Source organism: Elephantulus edwardii, unplaced genomic scaffold (genome assembly GCF_000299155.1).
Source record: "Elephantulus edwardii isolate Elephantulus edwardi_28Jun2011 unplaced genomic scaffold, EleEdw1.0 scaffold00195, whole genome shotgun sequence".
In the NCBI taxonomy this organism is placed as follows: Eukaryota; Metazoa; Chordata; class Mammalia; order Macroscelidea; family Macroscelididae; genus Elephantulus; species Elephantulus edwardii.
The window spans coordinates 3,049,384-3,060,834 of record NW_006399945.1 but is presented as its reverse complement, the minus strand read 5'-3'; the positions used below and the strand labels follow the sequence as shown (position 1 = coordinate 3,060,834).

The following is an 11,451-nucleotide window of genomic DNA, read 5'->3' as shown; positions in this document are numbered from 1 at the left end:
AGAGAGAGAGAGAGAGAGAGAGAGGAGAAATGAGAGAGAGAGAGAGAAAAGAAAGAGAGAGAAATGAGAGAGAGAGAGAGAAATTAAAATAGTATCCGAGAAGCCACAACACAGGTTACTACAATGAATAATGCCTCATATTTGGAGCAAATCTCTGACATCACTCTTCTATCTATACTTATATTAATTTCTCTTGAGTCTGAATGACCTCGTAGATGATCCTCTGAGGATTTTCAGAGGCTGTAAATCACATGCAAGGAAACTGCTTATCTTTTCTCCCCCGAGGAGTTGCTGGTGGGGCTGAACTAGCACTGCCTTTGGGTTAGCTGTGCAACTCCCTGTGGGCTGTGCCACCAGAGTGCCCTTTTACACCTATAGTGACCTTTTAGGATCCAAATAATCCACTTAGTGAGGTGAGGCAGAAGCTGTTCAGAGCCATGAAAGGAAAGCAGAGAAGTGCATGGCCTTCCCGGAGCTTCACAGAGGGTGTAAGCTTCACTGCCTCTCCCTCAGGCGAGGCCCCCTCCCCAGAACCCGGAGCTGGTTTCCATGTCTGTACAAAGCAGGTCTCAGGGGTTGTGGCTGTGAGAACGTCGGCTTCAGAACCAGAGCTTCAGGTGTCAATTCTGGGCTTCACTGGACTAGGTCCATGGTTTTTTATGCAGTCCTCAAGGCTTTCTGACACTCGAATCATTAATGTATGGGATAATAATCATGCTGACAGCATGAAGAGCTATAGAGAGCACATGGAATCATGAATTGGATGGGATCTTGCAAATGCTAAAAGCTTTTCAATGGTTAATTCCTATCACGGCGTAATAGGCCATTCCAAACAATCACTGTCTTTGCACACTCAACCCTTGTTACCTGTTCTGGCTCTTCAGATCGGATCACCACTGTCTCCGGAGTGACACAAGGAATCCTGGGAATGGCTGGAGATTCCACCCTGTGTGCCAGCAACATTGGGAAGTCAAAGAGGTGACCCTTCTAAGCGGCCCCTATCTTACATGGAAGGCCCTAGTCAAACAGGCTATAGCCCATAATAATCTGTCCAATCTCGTTCTGAGCCCTTTATTTTCACATGCATCACAATTATTCTCTTCCATGTGCTGGCTATTCTCTTCAGACCTCTTCCCTTCCCCACTGCCTCTCCAGATCCCAAATGTCCTTCAAAACATAGCAGAAGGATGTGCTTCCCCAATGAGGGTCTCTCCAGCGAGCCAGCCCATTCTGATCACTCCTTATTGTAGCTCCAAATTGTCCTTGTCAATGGAGCCTTCACTCTGGTCACAGTATCTTACTATCCTGTGTTGCTGTATGATCATATGGTGTATATTTTTGTCCCACTAAATCAATTTGTAAGTTTCTTGTGGTCAGGGTTCACTTTCTGTATTTCTTTTCAAGAGCTGTTCAGAAAGTACTAACTGATAAAATGGCCTTAGAGTTTCACATCCTGCTTGTTCAGTCAGAGTTCTTCTGTATCGGACATGGAACTAAGCTGTGTTGCTGTCTTTCAAAAGTTGAAGATTTTAGATGTATTCACCAAATGTTCCTGTATCCAAATGTATCTCCAGTTACATGAAGAAATGAGAAAGGTGTTACAGGCAACACAGATCCTTTGTGGGTTTAACCTCATGTAGTTCACTGCCAAGGAAGATGGGCAGTGTTAGAATTTAGTTTGATAACCCTTCCAGGCATGAATCTTTCTCAGTGGGACTTTCATTGGCAAACTGAGAGTACATGACAGTGGTGGGAGGGTGTGAAGCATGTCTGCATGTCTGTGAGTGACGGGAGGGGAAAACCTGGGAAGAATTTATAGGGAGAGAAGAGCTGCTTTTGGCATCGGCAGGGAGGCCTGTGTCTCCTCTCTGCAGCTCAGGCACAGGGCTAGAGAATCCTGACACAAATCTGGACCCACTGCCCAACCGACCCAGCATTCAGTCAGTGTCAAAGGCACCCCCAAAGCCTGAACTTGGTGCTGCTGTTTCTGGCTCTGAGAGTACTGGCCAAATCCCACGAGAGCACATCTTACACTTGGTCGAGTTTAGGCACGAACTCCAGCAGCTCCTTCTCTTCATCGACATCCCTGGAATCCTGCTTCTCAGCTTTGGAGCCAACAAGGTCTTCACCTGGAACCACATGAGCTTAAGTGAGTGGCAGAACGGAGAGAGCAGACGCCTTGTCCTTTCTTAAAAAGTGTTTTTCCTGGTCCTTCTCTCACTGCTTGCACCTGAGGAGTGGAGGAGGGTCTCTGATGCTCATGGGGGATTATCAGCAATGTCTCTGGCCAGTCCTGTTCCTCTAGCTCTGGTTTATACACTGGGCAGCCTAATGAACATTTTAGCTTGTACCAGGCTTTGTAAAGTGGGGGGAAATATATATATATCTAGGAATAACTTTCTTAATTTAACAAGTCCTACTTCCAAACAGCCCTTCTCAAGTGTCGAGAGACACCAAAGAAAGTTCTTCCAGCCCTTTCCATGCCGTACATTACAGAAGGATCAACTATAATGGAATTGAAACCATTCATTTTGAAGGACTGTAGGATTTTCCCCTAATCATCACAGCTAAGACCTCATTATTTCCTAAGCCCATGACAAAGAGGTTCAAATTATGGGTAAATCAGCTATTGGTAACCTCGACTACCTCTTTGTGTGTCTCTCTCCTTGTCTGAATTAGAGCTGGAGCCTGGGCCCTTGACCTTGTACTCTCATTCACTGTCATTTAACAGTGAGTTTTCTGGCTTTGTGACCTGGAGCTGACAGAATGAAATAACAACAGCTCATGCAGTTATTATCACAAACACAGCGGCATGGGCACGAACACAGAGATGGACAGGCAGGAACGACCTGCCAGGGAATGGATAGTATGATTGTAAATTTCCTTTTGTGGTTAAGCTCCCGACTCCAGAAGGCTTAGCCGTCAGAGGAGGGTGGAAAGCAGGGATGGATTAGTGAGAGCTTGGGTTGCTTAGGGTGAAATGCACTCTGGTGAGAAAGGACCACAGGGAACAGAAAGCGATTCATACCCATGATAGTTATATGAGCGGTTCCTGGAAAGCAAAGAAGAGCCAAGTTTAAGGAAGAACAGGACTGAAGTCAGTTTCAGTGAGAGGCATAAATATATATTATCAAAGGGCACACAAGGACAGCTTTCACTAGCCAGCTGGCAAAGTCATATCATCACTGAGCTACACAGATAGAATGGACTGTAGCAATAATCCAGTCCAGCCTCATTATTCTACCTCATAACGATTTACTTTCTTTTTTTTTTTTACGATTTACTTTCAAACTTAAGGAAATAAGGCATTACAACAGGAAGGAAAAACACTAAAAGTATTCTGTGGTTCATGGATGCTGAAATTCAAGTATTTCTATAATAATAGGTATATCGCCAAATCTTACTGATACCCTGACGTTAGAAGAGCAACTTATATGAAGAAATTCCTACAGAATTTACAAGAATTTGTTCTTTGTTCAGAGCACAAGGAAAGCATCGCAGAAGTTCATTATAGTTCCTCGTAGCTCTGATAATTGATGTGAGTAGGATTACCTTCTAGTTTGATATACAAGCCAAATATATACAACCATAGTTATTCAGGAAGCTTCATGGAATTTTATATTCTGAGTTGTAAATTTTCCTGCTCTGAAAATGATATTAAAGGTGAATTTTTGATAACAGATAACCTTTTTTATAAGTGGCTATCTCTGGTTACAATTTAGATCTGCAGGATTTGGGTGTCCATGAGAACGCTTGAATGCAATATGGCGGGCGTCAGGAACCACTGACTGAGTGAGTGCTCAGGGCCTCACCTTTCCCCTTCAGCCTGACTCATTATCCCAGACTTTACCTTCATCTTCAGAGACATCCAGAATCTCATCTACTGTCTCAGGGAAGCTCATCCGGTGCTTGTCACTGACTAACTGGAATGAAAAGAAGCAGAGGATTCAGCCCAAATGAAGCACTGGGCCCTTTTACCAACACAGGAGCTCACAATGCAGAGACCGTGGGGAGGAGCCAGACATCTCAAATGAAGGAAACAATAGCTATGGGGCTTTCAACTTGGAAACAAACGGCTGTGTGGCAGAAACCAAGAGGAGAATAAGCAGCAAACTCCAGCTTCCCTTTCCCTAGTCTCTTCCCACATTATCATCTTGCTTTTATCTCCTTACATCTGGTCTCAGCCTCAACTGCTCTGGCCACTAGGTGGCAGGACAACTTCATTTGATGTCTGAGGAACCACCATTCCCATTCTTTAGACTTCTTACCAGCCAGAGAATTTACTCCACTTGTGGGAGGTTAAGCCATAGGGACATGATATTGGTTGGCAGCATGTTTGAGAGGGAAGTGAGAGGAGGGAGAAGTAGACATACCACCACACTTGTTTCATCAGTGACAACCTTGAGCACGTCGGTTACAGAAATGTAACCCAGGCGCTTGGCTATTGCCAAAGGTGTGGTTCCATTCTGCGAAGAGAAGCAGAGAGAGCATAAGACTAAGCAAGGAATGCTCCCTCATTCACTTGCATATACACAGGCTCACCTTCTGGTCATTCAGTAGGGTCTCAGTGGACAGAATCTGATCAGAGTTCAAAACAAGATCCCTGTGCTCAAATAAAGCTTTCTTCAGGCCCCGATATGTGTTAGTGGGCATGTCTACAAAGGCAAGGGGAATTTTAAATCTAGAATACTGAGCATGTGGGTCTTGAAATGAAAACTGGGGAAATATTACTGGGACAAGCAAAGAAATGTCACAAGGGAACAGACCAGGAACGAATGGGTGGAAAAAGTCACCATACGCAGTTTTAAGACTATAAAGAGTGCAGTGCAATGCCATGTCCAAAGAACTCTCTGAGTCAGTGACTAAATAAACACTGTGATCTTTTGCTGTCACTGAGTCGGTCCCCATTTCATGATGACTTTGTGCACAACAGAGTCAGATTGTTGTGCTCCTTAGGTTTTCAGAAGTAGATTTTCAGACCTTTCCCCCTCGTTTGTTGTTGTCTGGAAATATGTAGAGAATCATGGCAAAATGTACCCTTCCCCTGACGGATGGGTAATGACGTGCTTGAAGTGCACTGGCCTGGATTCAGACCCATATTTCCCCTACAAATGGTGAGAATTCTACCACTGTCCTCATGAAAAGAGTGAAAGTAATAAATACGCCTCGATGAATAATAATCAAGCAAATAAAAATGATAAATCACCCGAGTTAAGGTGGTGGTTGTTCTTATTTGCCTTCCAGTCATAACTGTCTCATAGCTCACCCTCCAGTGGGTTTTCAGAGGCTGTAAATTGCCCATTTTTCTCCTGCAGAACAGCTGGTGGATTCGAACTACCTGCTACTGAGTTATCAGGACAGCTCCTTACCCTCTAGGCTATCAGAGCTCCCAAAATTAGGGTATGTGTATATTTTACATTCTGCTTTTAAGGGAAAGTTGTGATTGTTAAGCAAGTCTAAATAGAAGAGAATAAAATGTTGCCTGTTCCTTATCATCCTCAAAATTGTCGCTGTGTTGCACCCCCTTGATGTAGCTAACGTGTCAATTCATCTCACTGAGGGGCTTCCTCTTTTTTTGCTGACTCCCCAGTTTTAAGAAGCATGATGACCTTTTCTGGGGTCTGGTCTCTCGTGACGGCATGTTCAAAGTGAGACAAGGTCTCACCATCCCAGCTGGTAAGGAGCATTTGGCTGGACTTCTTCCAAGATAGATTTTTACATTTTTTAGCAGTCTTTCGTATATTCAATATTTTTCAACATCACAATATAAACGCATCAACGATTTGCTATTTCTTATTGACTGCCTGACTTCTACTTGCTTATACTGTTGCTGTTAGGTGTTATCCTGTTGGCTATGCCTCATGGTGACAGATTTACAGTCGGTTCATGGTCTTACTCTAACTGATGAGACTGATCACTGCCACTTTACCCAGATGTAGCTGATTCAATCCCTATGTATTTCATCTAGTAAGATCCACACACATTTTCACCTATTAAGCTTTTGAAAAAGACGTTATTTCTAAAGAAGAAACCATAATTGTTGCTGTTAGGTGATAGCAAGTCAGTTCTGACTTAAAGTGCAAAAGAACAAGCCCTGTCCAGCTTCCGCATGCATCTGAACTGACTGAAAATATCATGGGTTGGGTCAGGCCTGCCTTAGTCTGCAAAGTGACATCCTGCTTTTTAATGCTTTAAAGAGATCCTTTGCAGCAGATGTGCTTAATGCAATATATGTCTTTTGACTTCTTGACCGTTGCTTCGATGGGTGTTGATTTTGGACCCAAGTAAAATCAAGTCCTTGACAACATCCACAGTTTCTCCATCTGCCATGATGTCCACCTGTGAGAATTTTAGTTTCATGCTGAGGTGTAATCCATACTGAAAGTATCTGATCTTCTTCAGTAAGTGTCTGAAGCCTTCATTTTCTGCAAGCAAGGTTATGTCATCTGTGTATCATGGGTTGTTGATGAGTCCTCTTCCTCCAGTGCTGATGACATGTTCTTCCTCATATAGTCCTGCTTCTTAACATTACTTCCAAGCCATTAGGATTGCAAAATGCTATCCTGTGATCATTAGCATTGTTTCTATAACTAAGGTCATATTTTCCAACTATTATTAATCCTTGGCTTTCAACTTCTAAATTCAAATCACCAGTAATTATTTATGCACTTTGAATGCATGCCCTGATTGATTTAAAACTGCCTAAGTCGGTAAAAATCTTCAACTACTTCATGTTTGGCTTTCGTAGTTGGTGCATGGGTATTATCTAGCCCTGAGGGCAGATTTCAAAGTGTTATTTTTTGATAATTAATGCAACATCATTCCTCTTCTATAGTCTGATGATACCTCAAAGGCTGTACATTTCCAGTGGTTCAAATCCACCAGTGTTGGCTCCATGGGAGAAAGACTGGCAGTCTGCTCCTGTTGCTATGGACAGACCTGGAAGCTGATGTAGGGTAGCTTTGAATTTAACAGACATGACAGCAGGGAGTTTCAGGTTTTCTTTGCATTTGAATGCCTTAGACATCAATCTTTATGTGTCACACTTCATTTCTGAAGATTTCCAACCTTCTTTGATTCCTACTTTACCCATTTCATGTTCCAATTACTAACGAATGCTTTACCAGCTGTTTCATCTTATTTTAAGCTGTGCCACATCAGCAAATGAAAGTCTCAAAAGTTATCATCCATCCACGTAATTAAGGCTGATTCTGCTTGGAGGAGGCAGCTTCTCCCCAGTCCTATTTTGAGTACTTTCCCACATGAGAAGCATAATCTCCAGGATCAGGGCAAACACAAGGCACCACAGGACAAAACACGGCCAGGGGAGTGGTGGTCCCGAGAAAGGACTATGTGAAAGTAAACAGAGATTGAGGTCATTCCTATCACCTCTCATTGAGCTCTTTAGTTGAGGGTATGCCCTAGGGGCCATATAGAGTCAGTCACAACTACACTTAAAATTTGAGCACCCACATCTATCCTCAAGGGACCGTCTATTTCCTCTGCTAGAAGAAGCTAAAGAGATGATCTAGTAAAACTTCCGCATTTTAAGATGAGACATTTTAGGTAGTACAATGATCATGGATGTTGGTAAGGATATTCCTAAGACTTTAAAGCATCATGAATTACCTGAGAAACTGAATTTTGTGCATTTGTGCCTACATAAGCAGTTGCGTGGATTTTAGAAAGGGATTCAACAGGAAGAGTCAGACAAAAAGGAGTTCAATGAATAATTATTGAAAACAAAATATGGCTCTAAATATACACTGAAAAATAAACATGAGTTCTAAATATATATTTATACAATTTTTGCTCTTCTGTTTGAATATTTTATGTATCAATGTATTCTTTCAGATATTAATATTTTATATTTAACATTTAGACCTTTCTAAGTATGATTTATTGCCTTTTTTATTTTATTATTTTTGTGTGAGTGTACCATCAAATCAGATCTGACTGATACAGGAGGAGATTGTCCCTCCTTCCCCGGCAGAGCATCTGATTTATTGCCTTTTAATATTGCTATGTTTTAAGACAGTATTTTGTTAAGCTGCATCGTTGCTGTAATTTTATCAGTCTTTCATAGTGACTTGGCTGAATTCTTATAGCCTTTATATTCATGGTCTCCCCTTTTCCTCCCTAATATCTGCATTACCTTGATTTACATTCCTGAGCTTAAAAATGAAGCCATAATACATTAACTTTATTTGTATTGTTTTCTTAGTTGTGTTATTTAATCTGTTTTTAACACAGATTTTAAATTATTTTTTGCTTTTTAAAAATATGATGTTTAAAAGGACAACCTTCAATTAACCAGAAAGAAAACCTGATTTCAGCACCGTCATTCAGGTCCCTCAAATAGCTCCAACTGTCCTGTCCTGCAATGTCTGCCTGGTCTCTGTGCAGGAAGGACAGACTGAAAACATGGATGACCAAACTGAATGTGTAATTAATTTCAGTTTACATCCAAATGAACTTCTAGTGTTAATCCATTAACAAGTGGCACAGGGCTGCCCATGGAGATAATTTTTGTGGAATAAGAACCCCCCTGGATACTCACCGAGCTGACCTCATTTGGGGAAGCACCATTTTTCAGAAGAAGAGTCACAATGTCTGTATGTCCTTGTTGGGCTGCTTGATGCAAAGGGCTGTATCCAAGCTATAGAGAGACAGACATCTCGGTAAGGTTAACCACCCACCTATTACAGAGCTTAGACATCTATCATGAAGAACATTCAAAAGAATGCATTTTCTATAATTTCTCTTTCAGGGTCAAAGTTAAAAGCCCAAAGTGTACCCAAAGTAGCTTCTGGCTGAACACTAATTTGCCAATTAAAAAGCATCAGCCAAGGGTCAGGTCTAAGGCGTCCCTGTACCTTGGTCTTGGCATTGACATCAGCCTTGTGCTGCAGCAGAAACTTCACCAACTTAATATTTCCATAATGACTAGCCACATGGAGTGGAGTGTAACCCATCTGAAAAGCAAGAGATGAGAATGAGTGGTGATCAGGGCTTCGGGGCAGACCAAGATTCTTGGATTCTGTGTTATGCTTTACAGAAGGTCTTATAAAAGGTCTTATACTTGATTAAAGGAGAGGCTGGATGGAGAAACATTTTAGAAAGGTGACAGCTGCTGTGAGGTGGAAGATGTATTTTTCTTATCACCAGACACTGTGGTCTGGGAAGGTATATGATCTAGACATGTGAACTTTTAGATGCTTTTGAAAGAACCAGGTGGAGAAGACAAATAGGCAATTAGAAAATTAATACTGAACCCCATGGAGAAGTCTAGGGTAAAGATGTAAATCTGTAGAGAGGAAAAAGCAGGGGCTAAGTATTGAGGATGAAGAGATTGAGGCTGTTAACAATTACAGCTTGCTCAGCTCCACAATCAACACTCTTAACATCAGCAGTCAGGAAATCAAAAGATGAATTGCATTGAGAAAATCTGCTGTCAGGGACTTTTCCAAAGTACTGAAAAACAATGGTGTCAGTCTAGAGACTAAGGTGTGCCTAATCCAGGTCATGGTATTCACAATTACTTGCTATGTGTCAGAGAGCTGGATGATGACTACGGATGACAAAAGAAGAATTGGTGTCTTTGAGTTGTGGTGCTGGAGAAGAGTCTTGAACATACCATAGACTGACAAGAAAACAAACAGATCTGTCTTGGACAGGGTGAAACCAAGTTTTTCCTTGGAGTCTAGGATTTTGAAGCTCTGTCTCACATACTTTGAGCACATGGCCAGGAGAGACTGATCCGTGGAGAAGGACATCATGTTTGGAAGGGTGTAGAGAAGGCTCAGGAGAGGAAGACTCCGGATGAGGTGGGTTGACACAGTGACTGAGGCAATGGGGGCTGGTGTGTCAAAATTAGTGACACTGGCTGAGGACAGGGCAGCATTCAGAGCTGTTGTACATAGGGTTACGCTATGAGTCACAGGCTAATTGATGGCACATAACAACAAGAAGTACTGAGGCACTACTTCAAAACAAAAAAGACCTCATTCCTGTAGAGTCAGAACCAACATGGGAGAAGACTGTCTATTTTTCTCCCTCAGAGCCACTGATGGATTCAAACCACCAGAGAGGCATGGTAGGTATTCAGAGGCAGTGAATTACACAGGAGACGGCTCATCTTCTGCGGAGCAGCTGGTAGGTTTGAATCGCCTGCCTTTGGATTGGCAGTACAACTCCTTACCACCAAACCATCAGAGCAACTTAACCGGCAAGATCTAGAGCTCTGTAAATACTGAGAGTCTCTGTGAAGAGCTGCAAACAGTTGGAAGGAGCACCAGGAGACATCATGTTACAGGGCCAAGGGAGATGATTTCAGGAAGGAAGGAAGAACTATTAGGCCCCTTGAGCTTGAAAAGGCTAAGGTGAGGAAATGATAGCAAGGAAATTACGGATCCCACCAAGAACTGGCTGTTAAGCTGGAAAGATGAAACACCATTATTGTCAGGCATCATCAAGTCTATTTCAACTCATCGCAACCCCAGGGTTTTCTAGCCTGAAATCTTTGCAGGAGTAGATCACTAGCACTCTTCTGCATGGAGTCTAGTTGGCTCAAGCCACCAACTTTATGATCAGAAACTGGGTACTTTGCCTTGTGTACCACAAGCCGAAACGTCACCACTGTCTACTCAATTCTTACTCATTGTGACCCTCCATCAGGTTTCAGAGGTGGCAAATCGTTATGGGAGGAGACTGCTCATCTTTCTCCCATGGAGTAGCTGGTGGATTTGAACCACTGACCTTCAGTTAGCAGCATAACACGTTACACCCAGTGCTCCCAGGATTATAAAGAACTTCTTGAAATGTCCTTGCAGAAAACACCAAAATGTTGTTTGAGTTACTTAGCTATAGTACAACAGACTTAAAGGACTTGACCACTGTTAGAATAGTGGGCTTTGGGTATTCATTTAAGGAGCTAACTTTACAGGAACCTGTCCTGTTAGTTATTTTGTTGTACCTGAGGGGAAGCAAGTTGAGGATCTTTAAAATCTTTGGTGCAAAGTATCCTTGGGGAGCTGGAGCCAGGTTCCAGAGATAACATTAACACAGGCCCTGCATAGGGTGACTCTGGGACCCTGAAGATAGGACCCAAGTAGACTTAAATGGGATCATTAGAGAAGCCTCAATGATCCAGAACATTCTCAAGTTTTAAGTAGATTACACTTGAAGCTTCAAACAACTAGGGATGAAAAAACAACATCTAGGATTTTTTTCTCCCCTAGGGATATATTTCAATATAACATTGCCCCTTCCTTTTACAATAATATCAATTGCCTAGTTCGGGAAGGCTTCTTCCAGGAAGCCTCCCTCCTCCTAGCTAATGGGAGTACTCTCCCCTGTGTTGCCAGGGTGTTCAGTTCCCCTCTTCTATCAGTTACCAGATCTTGTTGCTCATTCCTGTCTCGTACAAACCTCCTGCATACGGATCTGCAA

General features: G+C 42.5%; 1 protein-coding gene across 1 annotated transcript in view; it reads right to left on the bottom strand.

Moving 5' to 3' along the window:
- Nucleotides 1-11,451, bottom strand: part of ANK1 (ankyrin 1, erythrocytic) — a 131,392-nt gene that overhangs the window by 37,675 nt on the left and 82,266 nt on the right. The window contains exons 19-24 of the mRNA XM_006897006.1: nt 8,877-8,975; nt 8,561-8,659; nt 4,374-4,466; nt 3,851-3,923; nt 2,033-2,129; nt 868-946 (exon numbers count right to left, since the gene is read on the bottom strand). Of these exons, the coding sequence (XP_006897068.1) occupies nt 868-946; nt 2,033-2,129; nt 3,851-3,923; nt 4,374-4,466; nt 8,561-8,659; nt 8,877-8,975 (540 nt within the window). The remainder of the gene's footprint in view (nt 1-867; nt 947-2,032; nt 2,130-3,850; nt 3,924-4,373; nt 4,467-8,560; nt 8,660-8,876; nt 8,976-11,451) is intronic.